At 54.4% G+C, this 19550-nt stretch overlaps 1 protein-coding gene across 1 annotated transcript in view; it reads left to right on the top strand.

The window, feature by feature from the left end:
* LOC311586289 (uncharacterized protein) overlaps positions 1–19550 on the top strand; it is a gene marked incomplete at its 5' end in the record, with an annotated part of 116120 nt that overhangs the window by 41216 nt on the left and 55354 nt on the right. The window contains 12 exons of the mRNA XM_084762260.1: positions 374–558; positions 1295–1477; positions 1796–1887; positions 6701–6864; positions 8084–8243; positions 8422–8501; positions 11917–12103; positions 13003–13158; positions 13640–13773; positions 15551–15709; positions 16118–16298; positions 19393–19550. The exon at positions 19393–19550 is cut by the window's right edge and continues 54 nt beyond it. Coding sequence (XP_084618386.1) covers positions 374–558; positions 1295–1477; positions 1796–1887; positions 6701–6864; positions 8084–8243; positions 8422–8501; positions 11917–12103; positions 13003–13158; positions 13640–13773; positions 15551–15709; positions 16118–16298; positions 19393–19550 — 1839 coding nt within the window. The remainder of the gene's footprint in view (positions 1–373; positions 559–1294; positions 1478–1795; positions 1888–6700; positions 6865–8083; positions 8244–8421; positions 8502–11916; positions 12104–13002; positions 13159–13639; positions 13774–15550; positions 15710–16117; positions 16299–19392) is intronic.

Genomic DNA, 19550 nt, shown 5'->3' with positions numbered 1-19550 from the left:
AGTGCTGGGGATAGGGTGCAGGGCCTCATGCATACCAGGCAAGCCATACTCCAGCCTTGAAACAGATGTTAAATAAAGCCAGCACGCTTCCTTCAGAAGGCCCAGTTCTGCCTGGGAAACACTGAGTGGTGTGTTATCAGTTGGCTGAGACACCTACTGTCCTCACCTGCCTAGCTGGTGACTATTGTGTTCCCAGGATGGCTCTACTCCTGCTAGCTATGTGGCCTTGAGCTAACCATTCACATCCATGGCCTCAATTTCCCAGCCTCTATCTGTGGGAGGGCATATGTAGAGGATAAGTCCTGTCCTTCGTGCTAAGACCACCAGTCCCTAGCCATGGCTGTGGGTTGTCACTACGGTTCTCTGGCCACAGGGGCAGGAGGTGCAGGTGACCCGGAGGCTGAGCCTGGCTTTGGGGGAGCTCTCCTTTCCCACAGTGTCTGGCATTCCAGGCAGGCTCAGTCTACATGCCTTGGCAACTGTCAGCATCCGTGTCCAAGGAGTGGCTGACTTCCAGCAACTCTCAGATTTCTCCCTGAGGGGTTCCATCAAGCCCAGGTAACAGACTTCTCCTACTTGGGGTGAGTAAGGGGGCTGAGAATGTGGGGTACTGGGCATCATACATTCAGGCTGTGGGAGGCGCCCGTTCTGCAGCCCACCTGTCAGCCTGCTGTTTGCAAACCGAACAGCTGTGAGGGCGTCCTGGGCTATGAGGTCCCTTCACAGGCAAGAAGACAGGCTCTGGGAGGCGAAGCTGTGTGCTCAGGGGTGCACAGGAAGTCAGGCAACAGGGTCTCTTGTCGGGATCTCCACATCCTGCCTCCCAAGGGAGGCGAGAGGAGCCAAACCCAGGCACCTCTGAGCAAGGAGGGCGGGCCCTCTTTATCCCACTGTTGGTGAGGAAACAGATTCCTGTGAAGTTGCCTCAGGATAAGGCCATGTGGCGTGGAGGGGCTGAACAGAATGTATGTAAGTCATAGTCTCAGTTCCAGGCCATCTGCTCCGCGACCCAGCCAAGTTGTCTGTGAGTGCTAGGTGTGACCGAGGACACAGACATAGAATCCTCTACCCGTTGCCTGGGGTAGGGGGGGGAATCACTGAAGGGGGACTTAGCAGTGGGGGGTCAAGCATCCTGCTGTGTCCTGGCTCCCACAGCAATGGGAGGCGGTTCTGCCCTTAGGAGAGGCTCGGTGACTCCATCTGCAAAATGGGCTGGTGACAGTGAGGGCTGGATGGTCTGTGGCAGGTGGGCCAGCAGGCACAGGCAACAGGCCTCTCGTTCTTTCTCCCTCAGCGCCCTCCTGCAGGTCTCAGCTCAGATGGGCACCGCAGGGGCCCTGGGGCAGGCTGGGCTGAGGTGGTTGACCCGTGCCCGTGGCACCACCAGCCTAGATGGTGGGATCCAAGCTAGGAAGGGTCAGGACCTCAAAGTGCATCTGAATGCCGCAGAGGACTCCGTGGAGCTACTCAGCTTCAGGTGGGGGCCTTCACCACAGATGGAGCTGGGAGTGGGCAGAGCCTGCAAGCATAGGGGTGGTGTAGGGGGTGGAGGTGGAGGGGTGGAGGTGGAGGGGTGGGGTGGGGGTGGGGTGAGGGTGGAGATGGAGGGGTGGGGGTGGAGGGGTGGGGGTCGGGTCGGGCAGGGGAGGGGTTTATGGGAAGAAATGGAGTGCAGCAGCCTGAGTACAGGGATGGGAGGAGGGGCTAGATGGGGCAGGCTGCTGGGGAGTGGCCCGTGTGAGGGGGGGCCTGAGGTGCACAAAGACAATTTGTCACACTCATCCTCTTCCATTAGCTCCAGGCTGTATCTTGTCACTGGGGACCGTGTGAAGAACTTGAGTGAGGGTCACAGCTCCTCTGAGTCCCAGTCCTGTACCAGTGACAAAGGTAGGCAGCTCAGCCTCTGGTTCTGAGCCTGAGACAGTGTCCTGGGTGTGGAGGGGATGACCTCAAATTACTCTCCAAAAGCATTTGTGCCACTGATATCTAATTAGTCCCCTAGCAACCTGGCTTCTATTACCCCACCCTGGGAAAACACTACAGTCACTTTTAAATTCATATGACAAAGATGTCTATTGAGATGAGGTCTTATGTAGCCCAGGCTGGCTTATGTAGCTCAGGCTGGCCTCAAGCTCACTAGAAGCAGAGCCCCTGGTCCTCCTACCTCCAAGAACAGCTTAAGAGGAAAGGGTTTGCTGTGGTTCACATCTTCAGAGGATGATTTCCACCTGGGGGTGGTGGCGGGGGTTGGGGGAGGGAATGGAAGCTTGAGGAAGCGGCTGGTCACAAGGGTACACCTGTGGTCAGGACAGAGGAGGTGCATGAAAGCTGCTACCTGGCTTCTCCCCCTTTTGTTCAGGCCAGGACCCCAGCCCATTTAGGGTGCCCCCCACCCCAAGCATTAACCTAACCAGGAAAGTCCCTCACAGACACGCCACTCATAGACCAGACTTGTCTGCTACATGACTCTGGAGGATCTCAAACTCCTGATCCTGATTTTGTTTTTGAGAGACGCGGAGGAGGGGCATGTTTAGCATATGTTCTTAGGCACATTTTTTTTCCATTTAATTTTTTTCCTTAGGCATTTTTCCTTTATTTAAAAAAAGTTACATATATATTTATTGTTGTTGTTGTTGTTGGGGGAGGGGGCAGTCTGGGGATAGAACTCAGGTTTGGCAGCAAGCACCTTTACCCACTGAGCCCTATTGTCAGCCCTCCCTCTCCTCCCTCTCCTCCCCTTCTTTCCTCTCTTCCTCCTCTCACTCCTCACTCCTTTTAGAAACTAATTATTTAAAGTAAAAAGTAACTCTATTGCTTGAATGTACAAGGCAGGCTTATGGCGTTAGTGCAAAGGCTCATTTTCCTAAGGGGCAGAGAGGATGCACTTGGTCTACAGTAATAAGCCGATCTGTTCTTCAGACACCAGGATGAGGTGGGATTTAGCCTCCTCCTTCCTCTTAAGATTCTTGGGGAAAGGAGCTGTGTTCTTCCTTTCTTTTCTTTCTTTTCTTTTTTCTTTCTTTCTTTTTTTTTTCCTCTGTATAGTTTCTCTGTGTAGCCCTGGCTGTTCTGGAACTCACATTAGAGGCCAAGTTGGCCTGGAATTCACAGTGGTCTGCCTGCCTCTGCCTGCCTCTGCCTCCCAGGTGTGGGGGATTAAAGGCGTGCATTGCCAGCAGCCCAGCTGTAGCTGCCTTCTTGAGTGACAGAGCTCTGCAGAGCATCAGAGCGCATCCTTCACAAAACACTACGTGCAAAGCCCTGAGTCCCTCAGGATCCCCTAATTGAGGAAGAGGTCCATCCTTTCTTGGATAGTTTGTTAATCTCTACTTCAACCAAGTAGGGATGCTACTAGGACCAGGGGCCAAGCAGATTAGACTAGGCCATTCCCAGAGGCATGTGTGGCACGTGACGGAGGTGGCCTGTGTGGCCTGTGTGGTGGTTTAAGTAGGAACGGTGCCCATAGGCTCATGTGGTTGAGTGCTTGGCCCCAACGGAAGCCGCACCGTTAAAGGGTGTGGCCTTGTTGGAGTAGGTGTGGTCTTGTTGGAGTAGGTGTGGTCTTGTTTGAGGAAGTGTGTCACTGTGGGGTTGGGCTTTAGGTCCTCTGTGCGCAAGCTATGCCCAGTGTGGCTCACAGTCTCCCTCTACTGCCTGCGGATCACAATGTAGAGCTCTAGGCTCCTCCAGCACCATGTCTGCCTGCGTGCCGCCATGTTTCCCACCGTGACAACGATGGACAGAACCTCTGAGGCTGTAAGCCAGCCCCAGTGAAATGTTTTTCTGTTATAAGAGTTGTCATGGTCATGATGTCACTTCATTACGGCAACCTTAATTAGGATGCCCTGGCAGCAAATTGCTGATCTCTCTTTCCCTCTTTGGAGGAGATTGAAACCTTCAGAGTAAAGCCTCTCCTTAGTCCCTTAGAAGAGGAAATAAAAAGATGCTTCTCTAAAACTCGCAATGCTAACAGAATTCCTCTGGCCGCCCTGCTTTATTGATCACTGAGAGCAGGAATATGTTCTGTGACGGCTTAATGTGAATTAGCCCCCCATAGGCTCACGCATTTGAATGTGTAGCCCCCAGCCGACGGAACTGTTTGGGAAGGGTTATGAGGTTGGAGGTGGTGTGTCACCAGGGGCTGGCTTTGAGGTTTCAAAAGCCGCCCCCCCTAGCCCCCATCCTCCCCACCCCACCCCACCCCACCCCGCCATTCCCAGTTAGCTCGCTCTGCCTCCAGTTCGTAAATCAGGTGTAAGGTCTTGGCTACTGCTCCAGCACTATGCCTGCCTGGCTGCTACCATGCTCCCTGCCCTCATGACCGTGGGCTCTAACACTCTGGAACCATGAACTCCCAGATTAAATCTTTTCGTTTGTACGTTGCTCTGGCGTGGTGTCTCTTCACAGCAAGACTCATTGAAACCTAGAAATCACCCATAGGTGGTCCCGTGTGAGCAGTGAGCCCTGTCCTAGCTTTAATCCATCTTTGGGTGTTGCTGACCTGCCCAAAGCTATTAACAGTTGAAAATGTGAAGCCGGGTGTGGTGGCGCATGCCTTTAATCCCAGCACTTGGGAGGCAGAGGCAGGTGGATCACTGTGAGTTTGAGGCCAGCCTGGTCTACAAAGTGAGTCCAGGACAGCCAAGGCTACACAGAGAAACTCTGTCTCAAAAAACCAAAAAAAAAAAAAAAAAAAAAGAAAGAAAGAAAGAAAGAAAGAAAAGAAAATGTGGATGACATCATCATCACAGAAGTTCTACCAAAGAGAACCAAAGCGGACAGCTCACTGCAGGGACAGCTCACCACAGGGACAGCTCACCGCAGGGACAGCTCACCGCAGGGTGGTGGGGGAGCACAGAAGGAGGCCCTCGCAGGCCACCTGGAGCAAGAGGCTTCAGTCTGCTGAAACTCCAGCTCAGCTTGATTCCGATGAACTGTGTGGGCCGTGAAGGGACTTGGCACAGGTGAAAATTCTCAGAACAACAAAATCAGAGGAATTAAGAGTCTGCTGAAGGTCTGAAAAGGGATCTGGCCAGAGACCCCCACCTCCGACACATCTAGACTCCCAGAAGCGCGTTGTGTTCTCTTGCTGAGGGTCACCGCTGTGAGGATCTGAGCTTGACTGAAACGGATGCCAGCCCTTTGTATGAAGCTGGAGGAAGGGGCTGATGTGCATTAGCAACACAAGCCTGACTGCTGAAGCCATGCCCATGGCTTTGCAGAGCACTCCAGAATTATGCTGACTGTAGTGAGTGGACCATGAACAGAGTTCTGGACCTGGGACGGGCGGGTGACGCGGAGAAGTGCCTCGGCCACCGTGAAGCACACCACTAGCACCCTCGTAGCCTTTGCTGAGGGGCTTCATCAAGCCATGATGGTAGCTGCACCTCAGCAGCCACTGGAATTATGGTCTCCCATTCTGAAATCGACACACATCGTATCGAAGCACTTTACCTGAAAAATGTATGGAATCTTTCTTTGACAAGCCGTTCTGGAAAAACATAGGAAACTATGAACGAATCCTGGTGACTGTGTGTGCTGGAAGCTAGGCACCCTCCAGAACCCTGCGTTCTTCCAATTGGAACAGTCATTCCATCACACAGGCTGCAATCCCAGCACCCAGGGAGGCAGAGGCAGGCCGATCTCTGTGAGTTTGAGGCCAGCCTGGTCTACAGAGCGAGTCCAGGACAGCCAAAGCTAACACAGAGAAACCCTGTCTTGAAACCTGTCCCCCCAAAATACCTGCTTTCTGAAAAAGACAGCCTATAAATCATTTTTACATTACAGCTCTGTACAATAGAGACGAAATAGTTTTGTTAATTATATTTATCCCAAATTATAAACACCATAAGCAAGTTATTTTGGTATATTCCCCGAGAAAGATGTTTGTATAGCTTAAAATAAAACAATTTTATAAGGAAAAGAATGATCCTGGGCCTGGGTGTGATGGCGCACACCTTTAATTCTAGCACTCGGGAGACAGAGGCAGGTGGGTCTCTGTGAGTTCGAGGTCAGCCTGGTCTATAGAGTGAGTTCCAGGAAAAGCTGGGGCTACACAGAGAAACCCTGTCTCACACAAAACAATCATCCTGGCACTAGAGAGATGGCTCTGTTTTTAAGAGCACTTGCTGATGTTGCAAGGGACTCGAGTTTGGTTCCCAGCACCCATTGTGGGAAGCTCACAACCACCTATAATTCCAACTCTAGGGAATCAGATGTCCTCTTCTGGACTTTTGGGTACCTGCAATCACATGTTCATGCATAAAGACACAAAAGTACAAACACAGACACACACACACACACACACACACACACACACACACAGAGAGAGAGAGAGAGAGAGAGAGAGAGAGAGAGAGAGAGAGAGAGAGAGAAAGAGAGCGAGCAGTGGTCCTCAGTGTGGTTGTTTTTACACATCATCCCTGGATAGAGGGCTGGGAGCCATTAGGAGTGATGGCTTGTGAAATTGCAGCAAAGCTGGCATTGGTGGTAAAGGCCACAAATGCCCTGAACATTGTATAATATATAGGATACTCTCAAAAGATTACATGGGCCTCATATGTCAGTGGTGTTCCTGGGCTGAGGAGCCCTGGTCTATGCAGCCCTGTCCCTTAGGATTAATGTCTATACAGCTCTGGTTCTCTGGGGCCACACCCCAAGTTCTCTGCTAACCGTGCCTGTCACTCAACTGTCTTTGCAGTGTCCCAAACCTGGGGTTGGCAGCTGTGTACTACCACGGCCTGGCCAGGGCCCAGTCAGCCTTCCCTGCTCTCCGTGCCTGTGTTCATGGACTTGATTCTGAAGAAGCAGGACCCAGGGCTTCAGCTGTACCTGCTAGAAGCGGCCTACACCCTCCACTTCCAGGTGGGCAGTGTGGGTGGCCCCTTCCTTCCCAGCTGCCTTGTTGATCTCCCATGCTCCTCAATACCAAGGACGTGGCCACAGAGACACAGGTTTTGACTCTTGCACGTGCTGACTCTGTGGACTAGGGCCACGGCTTAACTCTGACTCAGTGTGCCAAGCACACTCGTGTGCCCCGACCTTTGCACTGGCTCTCTCCTGTGCCTGAGGCACTCTTCCTTCTAATGCCCAGGCAACCCCACATTCTGTTTTCCCTTAAGTGTCTTCACAGGCTATCACTAGCAGCCCAGCCCTGACCCCCCGAAACAGACCACAGACCCCTTTCCGGGACCACTCATGTGCCCACGTGACAAGGATTCATGGCTGCTCTCCTACCTAGTTCTGGATCTAGTGGTCATGTGCCCCCCACTCTGGGGTGTCGGCCCCCAGGGGCAGGAGCTTAGCGTGCCCAGGGCTCCCCGTGCTTCAGGCTGACCTCACATGAAGTGCAAAGCGAGCAACCAGGGATGTAGTGCTTGATTGGACTCTTGCAGTGTAGTTCTTGGAGCTGCAGCCTTGTGCACACAGGCACGGCTTGCAGTGTCCCACTGAGCCGTACCTCGGCCCTGGCTCTGGGATCGAGAAGCAGCTTGAGCTCAAAGCCGCTTTTCTCAGAGCTTTGCATGTAGAGGCTTGGGCTAAGGGAAGTTTGTTAAGGGCCCAAGGAGAAGAAGTGAAAAGACTAGGCAAGGTAGACGCTGAGCTTGGCACCACCAACCCTCACTTTGGGGCATTCTGGAGCAAGGTTGGTAACAGCAAGCAAAAGAAGTCAGGGTTTTGATTCCAAGCCTCTGGGCTGCGTCCCGAGGGGCTGCATATGTCGTCTGTACAGAGCAAAGTGAGAGAAAGAGGAAGGACTAGTCTGGGGCGAGACAGCATTGATAGGATGCTGGAGTTACGTGCCACAGAAGCCTCACCCTGGCCACTTGCTCTGTCAATCAAGACCCGGAGAGGCTTAGGTGTAGCTCAGAGGGAGAGCATTCACCTAGCAAGCAGCAAAGCCTTGAAATCCAACACTGAGGAAAGACAAAAATCCTGTGTCAGACTGTTCTGAAAACCCGCCTCTCCCAGTTCAGAGCCCAGGAAATTCTTAAAACTTGTTCCCTGCAAGAATAGGTGGTCCTACTTCCGAAGAGGAGCGGTGGGTGCTCTTCTGGTCTCAGGAACCCTGCTGTGTTTGCAGAAGGAAAGCTGGCTCCCTGAGGAAGTCACAGCACACCTCTTCATGGGTACACCCCAGTCAGAAGTGGCCAGGGACGTTGGGGTGGACATCAACTACAGCGTGCCCCAGAGGAAGTGCCGGTTCAAGCTGCTCCACCCCAAAAAGAAAATTCAGCTGGACGGTGAGGACAGAGCGCTCCCTGGTCGCCTCACCTCTTGGCATCTGCCGATGAGGGCAGCGCACCTACCACACACTCACTCCTGGGTTCCAGAGCAAGAAGTGATCCATCCAATTGCTCAGGGGACAGAGAATGGGCCCGAAAGTGGATCCCCAGCCTCTAAACTTGGCTTTGTCCCCAGGTAAGATGGAAGTTCTCAAAAGCGCGTGCATGGGCCACCTGGAGCTGGTACTGGACGACAGGGATGTCTATTACATCAAGGTTTGCTCTGTATTCTTGGCACAGCTGCATCAGCTGGTGTTCTGCTCCAACAAAGCTCCCCCAACCTGCCCCACCACTGGTGTTAAAAATGTGTGGAATTGCCAGGCGTGGTGGCACACGCCTTTAGTCCCAGCACTCAGGAGGCAGAGGCAGGCAGATTGCTGTGAGTTCGAGGCCAGCCTGATCCACAAAGCAAGTCTAGGATAGCCAAAGCTATACAGAGAAACCCTGTCTCGAAAAAACAAACAAACAAACAAAAAAAGGTATGGGATCAATAATAAAAAGTTTGGAGGCAGGAGATGGCTCAGAGTGCTTGTTGCTCTTACAGAGGACCAGTACCCACAGCAGGTGATTCACAACTGTAATTCTGGTTTCAGGGTACCTGACACCTCTTTTGGCTTCTATGGGAACCTGCTTGCATGTGCACAGACACACAAGAGATACGTGCACCTAAACAAATAATAAATCCATAAAAGGATAATAATAGGAGTGTTCACAAGCTCAGAGTAGAGAAAGATATTAAAACAAGTTAAACAGGCCACTCCTCCCAGGTTTCCTTAAGTATAGGCTGATGCCCCGGAACTGAGTGGCTTAACACAGTGCATCCGACGTTAGCTTTGTCAGGATTCAGGCTAGTAACCCCTTTTAATGGCACCAGACACAAAGACCCTGTTCCCAGACAAGGTGTCCCTCACAGGCCCTGGGTGTCAGGACTTCAGCATCCTTTGGGGAGACTTGGTTTAAATCATAATCCTGCCAAAATATAAAGCCAGCTACTCTGGAGTATTCCTATTGTCTTGCTCTGATGTGCTGGGTTTTCAGTTTAGGCCTTACCCTAGGCATGCTTGCTACCACTGACCCGCTCCCCCATCACCCCCACTGACCCCCACCCCATCACCCCCACTGACCTGCTCCCCCATCACCCCCACTGACCCCTACCCCATCACCCCCACTGACCCCCACCCCATCACCACCACTGACCTGCTCCCCCATCACCCCCACTGACCCGCTCCCCCATCACACCCACTGACCCCCACCCCATCACCCCCACTGACCTGCTCCCCCATCACCCCCACTGACCCCTACCCCATCACCCCCACTGACCCCCACCCCATCACCCCCACTGACCTGCTCCCCCATCACCCCCACTGACCTGCTCCCCCATCACCCCCACTGACCCCTACCCCATCACCACCACTGTCCTGCTCCCCCATCACCCCCACTGACCCGCTCCCCCATCACCCCCACTGACCTGCTCCCCCATCACCCCCACTGACCTGCTCCCCATCACCCCCACTGACCTGCTCCCCCATCACCCCCACTGACCCGCTCCCCCATCACCCCCACTGACCTGCTCCCCCATCACCCCCACTGACCTGCTCCCCATCACCCCCACTGACCTGCTCCCCCATCACCCCCACTGACCCGCTCCCCCATCACCCCCACTGACCCCCACCCCATCACCCCCACTGACCTGCTCCCCCATCACCCCCACTGACCCCTACCCCATCACCCCCACTGACCCCCACCCCATCACCCCCACTGACCTGCTCCCCCATCACCCCCACTGACCCCTACCCCATCACCCCCACTGACCCCCACCCCATCACCCCCACTGACCTGCTCCCCCATCACCCCCACTGACCCGCTCCCCCATCACCCCCACTGACCTGCTCCCCCATCACCCCCACTGACCCGCTCCCCCATCACCCCCACTGACCCCTACCCCATCACCCCCACTGACCCCCACCCCATCACCCCCACTGACCTGCTCCCCCATCACCCCCACTGACCCCTACCCCATCACCCCCACTGACCCCCACCCCATCACCCCCACTGACCTGCTCCCCCATCACCCCCACTGACCCGCTCCCCCATCACCCCCACTGACCTGCTCCCCCATCACCCCCACTGACCTGCTCCCCATCACCCCCACTGACCTGCTCCCCCATCACCCCCACTGACCCGCTCCCCCATCACCCCCACTGACCTGCTCCCCCATCACCCCCACTGACCTGCTCCCCCATCACCCCCACTGACCTGCTCCCCCATCACCCCCACTGACCTGCTCCCCCATCACCCCCACTGACCTGCTCCCCATCACCCCCACTGACCTGCTCCCCCATCACCCCCACTGTCCTGCTCCCCCATCACCCCCACTGACCTGCTCCCCATCACCACCACTGACCTGCTCCCCCATCACCCCCACTGACCTGCTCCCCATCACCCCCACTGACCTGCTCCCCCATCACCCCCACTGACCTGCTCCCCCATCACCCCCACTGACCTGCTCCCCCATCACCCCCACTGACCTGCTCCCCCATCACCCCCACTGTCCTGCTCCCCCATCACCCCCACTGTCCTGCTCCCCCATCACCCCCACTGACCCCTACCCCATCACCACCACTGACCTGCTCCCCCATCACCACCACTGACCTGCTCCCCCATCACCCCCACTGACCTGCTCCCCCATCACCCCCACTGACCTGCTCCCCCATCACCCCCACTGTCCTGCTCCCCCATCACCCCCACTGACCCCTACCCCATCACCACCACTGACCTGCTCCCCCATCACCCCCACTGACCCGCTCCCCCATCACCCCCACTGACCCGCTCCCCCATCACCCCCACTGACCCCCACCCCATCACCCCCACTGTCCTGCTCCCCCATCACCACCACTGACCTGCTCCCCCATCACCCCCACTGACCCGCTCCCCCATCACCCCCACTGTCCTGCTCCCCCATCACCACCACTGACCTGCTCCCCCATCACCCCCACTGTCCTGCTCCCCCATCACCCCCACTGTCCTGCTCCCCCATCACCCCCACTGACCTGCTCCCCCATCACCCCCACTGTCCTGCTCCCCCATCACCCCCACTGTCCTGCTCCCCCATCACCCCCACTGTCCTGCTCCCCCATCACCCCCACTGTCCTGCTCCCCCATCACCCCCACTGACCTGCTCCCCCATCACCCCCACTGTCCTGCTCCCCCATCACCCCCACTGACCTGCTCCCCCATCACCCCCACTGACCCGCTCCCCCATCACCCCCACTGTCCTGCTCCCCCATCACCACCACTGACCTGCTCCCCCATCACCCCCACTGTCCTGCTCCCCCATCACCCCCACTGACCTGCTCCCCCATCACCCCCACTGACCCCTACCCCATCACCCCCACTGACCTGCTCCCCCATCACCCCCACTGACCTGCTCCCCCATCACCCCCACTGTCCTGCTCCCCCATCACCCCCACTGTCCTGCTCCCCCATCACCCCCACTGACCTGCTCCCCCATCACCCCCACTGTCCTGCTCCCCCATCACCCCCACTGTCCTGCTCCCCCATCACCCCCACTGACCTGCTCCCCCATCACCACCACTGACTCACTGACTAGATGATACTGGGACTTTTTCAGGGCCAGAGTGACCTGCAGCCAGAGTCAGGCAACAAGACCCAGCGGTTTGAGGCCCAGGTGGAGGCAAAGCTGGTGACAGCAGGCAGACCTGTAGTCCTTGATGGGAACATCACGTGGCAGGCAGGCAGCAGACTGGACTTCTCTGCATCTCTGAGCCACATGCAAAGTGACCAGGCTTACATAACAGGTAGGAGCCAATACCACTGTTCTGTGGGCAGGGTGGGGATGGGCAGCCCAGGGTCCCTGTATGACCCACCAGCTAAGCCTCCTTTTAAGAGGTACCAGCTCCTGGCGGCTCCTACCCACGTGCCCACTTACCTCCTTCCCCTGATGCTACCTTAGGTACCCACAAACAGCAGCTTTCTAAGGCTTGGGACTCTTGATTCTAACCCTCTGTGAGAAGCACGTTTTGCTTCTGGACTTAAAACATACGTCATGGAGGTTTTTGTTTTGTGATAGTCTTTTGTAGCCCAGGCTAGCTGCAGATTCACCGGGTAGCTGAGGATGACCTTGAACTCCTGACCCTCCTGTCTGTACGTCCCAAGTGCAGCACTGCACCCAGTTTCCTGCAGTGTAGGGGAATCACGGCCAGGGCTGAACGCTAGGCAGGCAACCTACCATCTAAGCTAAATCCCTAGTCCCAGGGTGTGTCTGCACACAGCCCAGCTAGGTCCAATGGGAGCCGTGCTGGCCTTGGGGCTAGCATCCACTTTGCCCTTGGCTCTGCTGAGGGAACTTGGAGCAGTGGCTGCGGATTGTCCATGAAGGTGTTTTGGGGTCCTGTAGCCTGGCTTGGCTCCGTGCACTTTGGCTGCATGCCAGATTTGCAGAGCTGAAAGTTCTACAAAGTGAGAAATGCTCCGTTACCTGGGGTGTACCACTGCCCTCTCCTGTCCCCCTGGATTTTGTTTCATTCCACCTGCTGAGGTGACACACTTGCTCCAGATGGTAGAGCTCAAACCCTCTGTGCCCTAATGTCATTGCTCCTGAGGCACAGGAGATGCGGGGCTTGGACTCTCTGAGGCACCAAGGTGGGGAGTGTGCTGAGGGACAAGCCACCCATACCTGTGCCTACTGTCCCCACAGTGTTGCTGGAGAAGAAGGCCGAGGCAGGGCTGCAGGAGTCCATCCTGGGCGTCCAGCTGCAGGTTCCAGGTGTGGCGGAGCTCCACATACGGGGCCTGCTGGAGCAGCATGGCCCTGTGAGAAGCAGCGCCCTGAGCATCAAGTACAACCTCCTGGGTACGGTGCTGGCCTGGGGGGGAGGGGATGCATCTGCACTGTGGTCTGGGGGCTGAGGTGCTGCCTTCAGCTGCTGCCGCTGTTCTGTGTTGGCTTGGCCCTTGATTAGACACGGCTGTTTAACGCAAACACCATGAGTGCTGGAGGGCCCCTCACCTGTCCCTTGGAAAGCTGCATTAAGAGGCTAGGGCATCAACTTAGTTGATGCTCACCCAGCTGCGCAGACCTAACATTTCATAAACCATGTGTGGTGTCCCATCCCGGCACTCGGGAAACGGAGACCGGAGAATCCTTGTCTCCACATAACCAGTCAGAGGCCAACTTATTGCATAAGACTGTCTCCAAAAACAAAATGGGGGGGTGGCGGTGGCGGTAGTGGACTGTAGTGTGCTTGCTTAGGGTTCCTGAAGCCCTGAGTCAGGCTGGAACTCACCTCTCCTTGGAGCGTGGCAGAAGAAGGCAGCAGCTGTGATCCACACAGGTCAGGCAAGGCGCGTTGCCCACGAGTGCAGTACCCGCCAGAGGCTGAGGACGGAGAGCGGCCCCAAGGACACCCGCGAGCTGGACGTGGTCCATGAGTTCCACTGCACGCAGCTCCCGATCATCAGTCACAAGGTTGGTGCCCCTCCTTCTCGGAGGGGTAGGTCAACACATGGTCACAGAGCTGGGTTGCTTTTTTATTAAATACCTACTGTATACCCACCCTGGACCAGAGAGCAGTGAGGAAATGGTGCTGGCCCTTGCCACCTTGTTAATAGGCACGTGTAGACTACCAGAGGACACTCAAGTCGTGGAGAACATAACAGCTTGAGTGGGGCGGGAGAGCTGAGCACTGGCAGGCTTGTTTGGGGTGGGGCTGGAGGGGAAAGCTCCTCACTGGGCAAGGAATGTTCCCACTGAAAAGTAAAATATAAGGTAACTTTATTCCCATAGAAGTGTGCTCTGGGCAAGAGGAATAGTAAGGACAAAGGTCACAGGAGCGGGGTGAGGGGGTGAGGGGTGGGGGATGATGGGTGGGGGGCTGCGCCAGGAAGGTTATCAAAGTAGCTGGGAGAGCAAACAAAAGGGGAGCAGAGATGTTGCTGTTTCTGACTCAGGAGAGCGGGGTTTCGGTTTGTACACAGTCTGGGGATTGAACCCAAGGCTCCATACATGCTAAACAAGTGCTTTCCCACTGAGCCACACTGTCAGAATTCCTTTATTAATTTGCTTCCCCCCGCAACAGGGTTTCTCTGTGTAGCCTTGGCTATCCTGGACTAACTTTGTAGACCAGCCTGGCCTCGAACTCACAGTGATCCGCCTGCCTCTGCCTCCCGAGTACTGGGATCAAAGGCGTGCGCCACCACCACCTGGCTTGCTTTCTTTTTTTAAAAGATTGATTTTTATTTAAAATTTTAATCTTTAGTTTTTATGTGTATGGGTATTTTGTCTGCATGTGTGTCCGTGTGCCACATGCATACAGCACCTATGAAAAACAGAAGAGGGCATTCTATCGCCTGGAAACTGAACCTGCGTCCTATGGAAGCCAGTACTCTTAGCCTCTGAGCCATCTCTCCAGCCCCTATTTTTAATTATGTGTGCCTGTGCACGCGTGTTTGTGCATGTGAGTGCAGTACCTACAGAGGCCAGAAGGGGGGGTTCAGTCCCTCTGGAGTTGCAATTGGTTGAGAGCCACCAGACTTGGGTGCCAAGAACCAAACTAGGCTGCTCTGGAAGAGGGCTGAGCTGTCCTGCAGCCCTGTTGCTTTCTTTTTTTGTTAAAGTTGTGTGTGTGTGTGTGTGTGTGTGTGTGTGTGTGTGTGTGTGTGTGTGTGTGTTACTCCGGTGTGCATGTACTTGCTCATGTCTGTGTGAGTACATATGCACATGTGTATGAAGATGCCCAGGGACCCCAGAAGAGGGCATCAGATCCTTTGGAACTGGAGTTACAGGCTTTGGTGAGCTATCTGATCCTAAGTTCTGATCCTTACAATGAGCAGATGTGCTTAATCACCAAGTAGGAGCCAAGGCTGGAGAAGTGGCTCAGCACTTAAGAGCACATGTGCGTGCATGCTCATCTCTCTCTCTCTCTCTCTCTCTCTCTCTCTCTCTCTCTCTCTCTCTCTCTCTCTCCCTCTCCCCCTCCCCCTCCCCCTCCCCCTCCCCCTCCCCCTCTCCTTCTCACCTTCTCCCTCTCCCTCCCTTCCTCCCTCCCTCCCCCTCCCTCCAAGAGTGAAAGCTCTTGCCCAGCAGGTGTGAGGCCCTGGGGCATATCCTCATATCCCCAGCAAGAAACAAATTGCTTCTGGTGTTTTCCGAAAAGCAAGTTGAGGTCACGGTCACTGGGAGAAGCAGGAGGGCTCTGGGCTGTGTGTTGGGCCTCCTGGGGGACCTCACTATTGGTGTGTCCCAGGTCCAGCTGCAGCACAGACAGGGCCCTGAGCACCTACGCTGGCAGCTGGAGGCCAGCTATGGGGAGCAATGGGCTGCAACTGGCAACAAGAGAATCCTGTGGATCAGCCAGACCTTCAGGAACGACTCAGGGCCCGCACTCCGCAACTACTTCCTGGAGGTGAGCCTGCCACCAGAGCAGAGCCATGACCTTGCCAACCAGCCTCGGTGGATGTGGGGGTGCAGGACCATTCCCAATGTCCCTTTGGGCTCTGGCTACAGAGATGTATGCAGGGATCGGGCTTGGTAGTGTCCCTCACCCATCCCCTGATCGTGTCCTCTGTGCAGGCTTTGCCTAGAATGGCATGTGCCACCACACCATGCTCACCCCAGCTTGCTTTAAAAAGCTCCTCACCTGCCAACTTGGAAGCGAAGCGTGGGGGGAGGGGGGGAAGGGGGGAGGGGGTGGGGTGGGGTGGGGTGGACAGATCTGAGGCCTGTGATCCCTGGCTGGAGTTGAGAGTTGCAGGGGAGGGGGCATTCTGGGCTTGGAGTGATGACTGACGGGACACCTGGGTGCATTTGCCAGCTTGCACTGCAGGTCCCTGAGAGGCGGGTAGACTGCCTCACGCAGCTGTATCACTTGAGCCTCCGGCAGCCCCACATCAAGAGCAGCACATACCTGAAGGTGCTAGTCAATGGGCAGCTGCCCTTCGTGGTCGGCGTGCACTGGAAAGACACATCCAGGGCCACTGTGTGGAGACAGGAAGGTGGGTACCAGCTCTGGGGCCTCCCTCATTAGCTAATGGCTCCTAGTTTTGCCTTTCAATTGTCTACCTAGACTGCGCATTCTACCTGGATCACCTTTTCATGTATGTGCTGGGCTCACTCAGGCCAAACCTTTCATGTGTTCTGTGGCACCCCAGTGCGCTCCCCTGTCGATCCTAAGCCCCTACCATCTTCCCCTACATCACCTCCCCATCTCCCTAAAGCCTGTGGATTTGCAGCCCTCAGACCTCTTTTTTGTTCCTTGAACAAACCTCAGGACCTTTGCACTTGATCCCTCTCCTTGCAGAATACCTTCTGCCTCTCTCTCTCTCTTTCTTTTCCTTTCCTCCCTTTCTTCACACAGTACATGATTTCTTGGAATGCTTTTCGTGCTAAGTACCAAGAGTCCCGGAACAAATGATGTACAGTCAGTGAGGTTTGCAGCTCTGACGAACTGTGATTTAGCAACTAGTGCAGCGGGCGGTGGAGGCAGGAAGCTAAGTGTTACTAAACGTATAGCGTGTTAGGGACTAGATGGCACTTAAGAATGAGCTGTGAGATTTCATATTTATATATTTATGCTTTCCACATAAACACCCTATTAAATACATAGTATACTCTAGAACATAAAAGAAAGCATTGAAACTTCTGTGCTTTTATTTTTGCGTTGTCCTTTCCCCACATTTAAAACATGTGTTTGCTATAGGTCGTTTCTAAATTAACCTTTTAGGATTAGATTTCATTTTTATTCGAGTACTACAAAGTTTAACCAGAAGTTAAACTATTCACTGGGCACTTCCGGGTCTGGGGTACTGTTCCCAGGGCCTTACCACATCAGGTAAGTGATCGTGGAGGTAAAGTGACTGTTTTGGTTTTGTTTCTGTTTTGGATACTGGGTTTCTCCGTGTAGCCCTGGCTGTCCTGGAACTTACTATGTAGACCAGGCTGCCTCAAACTCATAGAGATCCGCCTGCCTCTGCCTCCTAAATGCTGGGATTAAAGGTGTGTGCTACCAGCACTAAGCCGATTTTTGTTTTGTTTTGTTTTGTTTTGTTTTGTTTTGTTGAGATGATGATTCACATAGGGCAGTCTGGCTTCAAACTTCTCACGTAGCTCAGGATGACCTTGAACTTCTGCCCCTCCTGCCGCTGTTTCCCAAGGGCGGGGATTACAGGTGTGCATATAACCATGCCCCAGGTTCATGCAGTGCTGGAGACGGAAGGCAGGCTTCAGATGCCACGCTCACACCAGCCCAGCTACAACCCCAGCCCCTTGGAGTGCATTTTCAGCGATGAAGCTTAGAAGCTTATAGACGAAGCCTCTGCCTTTCTCCCGGCCCCAAGCCCCGCTCCACCGTGAAGTGGCTCTGCTGTGTCTTCAGATACACATTTAGATACGCCTTTAAGAGCAATACACCCTTGCTGCCATTTCTTACGTTTCAGGAGGAATTCTTGGTAAATGTCATACTTATGAAAATTTAATTCTCACAAGGGCCCTTTTCCCACTTCCTGTTATCCTCCGGAAAGAACTGCTTTGCTTCTGTTCTGTGTTTACGTCAATGGCACAGTGTACATGCCCTCCTGGCGGAGACTTATGGAGTCTGGCGGTTATAACCCTCTGTTTCTTCTTGAGTTACAATCACAATCACCTCTTTTCGTGTTTGATTAAGTTTTCTGTTTTCCTTTTAATTATCCCCTCGGCTTTTTGGCAACTTTGCCAGACTCCTCTCGGGATGGTCAGGTGTCTGAGAGCTCGTATGGGTTTCATTATTTCAGATAGTTTCCTCGGTGAGTCCTCATGAAAACCTGGCAGTGGTGGCCCACATTGTTAGTCCCAGCACTCAGGAGGCAAGCGGATCTCTGTGAGTTCGAGGCCAACCTGCTCTATATAGTTCCAGGACAGCTAGGGCTACACAGAGCAACCCTGTCTTGATGAACAAACAAAACAAAACAAAACAAAACAAAAAAGCCTTCATGGAGCCATTGCCTTGGGCCCTCTCTGCTGCCAACTAGGAAGTGCTGCTCCTTGTGTGGGTCCCAGCCCTGTGTTCTGTGCCTTTGTAATCTCCTCACATGCTCCTTCGTTCAGATGGAGGGCACCCTCCGTCACTTCCAGGCAGGGGCACTGGTTCCCAGTGGCTGCTATAACAAGTGGTCGCTAACTGTGTGGCTTATAGACCAGAGAGCCTTTCACCACCCTGAAGGTCATTATCTAAAATCAAAGAGTCGCTGGGCGTGGTGGCACACGCCTTTAATCCCAGAACTCGGGAGGCAGAGGCAGGTGGATCGCTGTGATTTCGAGGCCAGCCTGGTCTACAAAGTGAGTTTAGAACAGCCAAGGCTACACAGAGAGACCCTGTCTCAAAAACAATCCTCCTCCTCCTCCTCTTCCTACTACTACTAATAAATAAGTAAAATAAAAGTCATCAGGGCCTGTTCCCTCTGAGACCGACAGCACTTCCTCCCCCCTCCGAGGCTCTGGAGGAGGCTGGTCCTTACTTCGCAGCTATTTCGTGCTGATCTCTATGTTGTTGTCACTTGTCATCCTCCATGTGTGTGCGCCCATGTTTCCTTCTTTTTATAAGTACACCAGTTATATTGATTTGAGAGCCAGCCTCCAGGATGGCTTCCTCTTAATTAAAGCTGCCATGGCCCCTTTTCTCAACCCAAGACCATCCTCTGACCTCCACAGGCCACAGCACCCTCACAAACACTCACTGTTTTGGTTTTGGTTTTTGACCACAGTTACAGCTTTTGGACGCGAGCTTTGTAGATGACAGTGTCCTGCTGCAATGTTCACATGCTTGGCAGTGCGCAGTACCTCACCCAAGCATTGTAGCCTGTGTTTCAGTAACTAGAAGGAAGCACTCATCCTAGGGTGCCACGTGGTGAGTTTTGACGGGTGCAAATGCACTACAATCCAGGTTCCTGTCAAAATTCACATCCCTTTCACTCTGTAACACTCCTATGTGCCCGACCCAGGTATCCCCGGCTTTGCACGGCTGCGATGAGACTTCGATGAGCCGCCTCTGGGGACCTGCCAATCACTCCTTTCTTGCCCCAACCCCCACAGAAGCTTCTCTCTGTGTTCTTTCAGGAGCCTTGAACTTGGACAGTCCGTGGCTCACAGTGTCTGCAGCTCACAGGCTCTACTGGCCACACTGGGCCATGTTCCAGGCTGTCTCAGAACTGACGCTGGCCAAGGCCTGGACCCTCAAGGATTTGGTGGTCAGCATGACCTGCAGGAGCCATGGC

The sequence above is a fragment of the Acomys minous genome, assembly GCF_964271855.1.
Source record: "Acomys minous genome assembly, chromosome: 16".
Taxonomy (NCBI): domain Eukaryota; kingdom Metazoa; phylum Chordata; class Mammalia; order Rodentia; family Muridae; genus Acomys; species Acomys minous.
The sequence above is the reverse complement of the archived record's forward strand: the minus strand, read 5'-3'. Positions and strand labels throughout refer to the sequence as shown.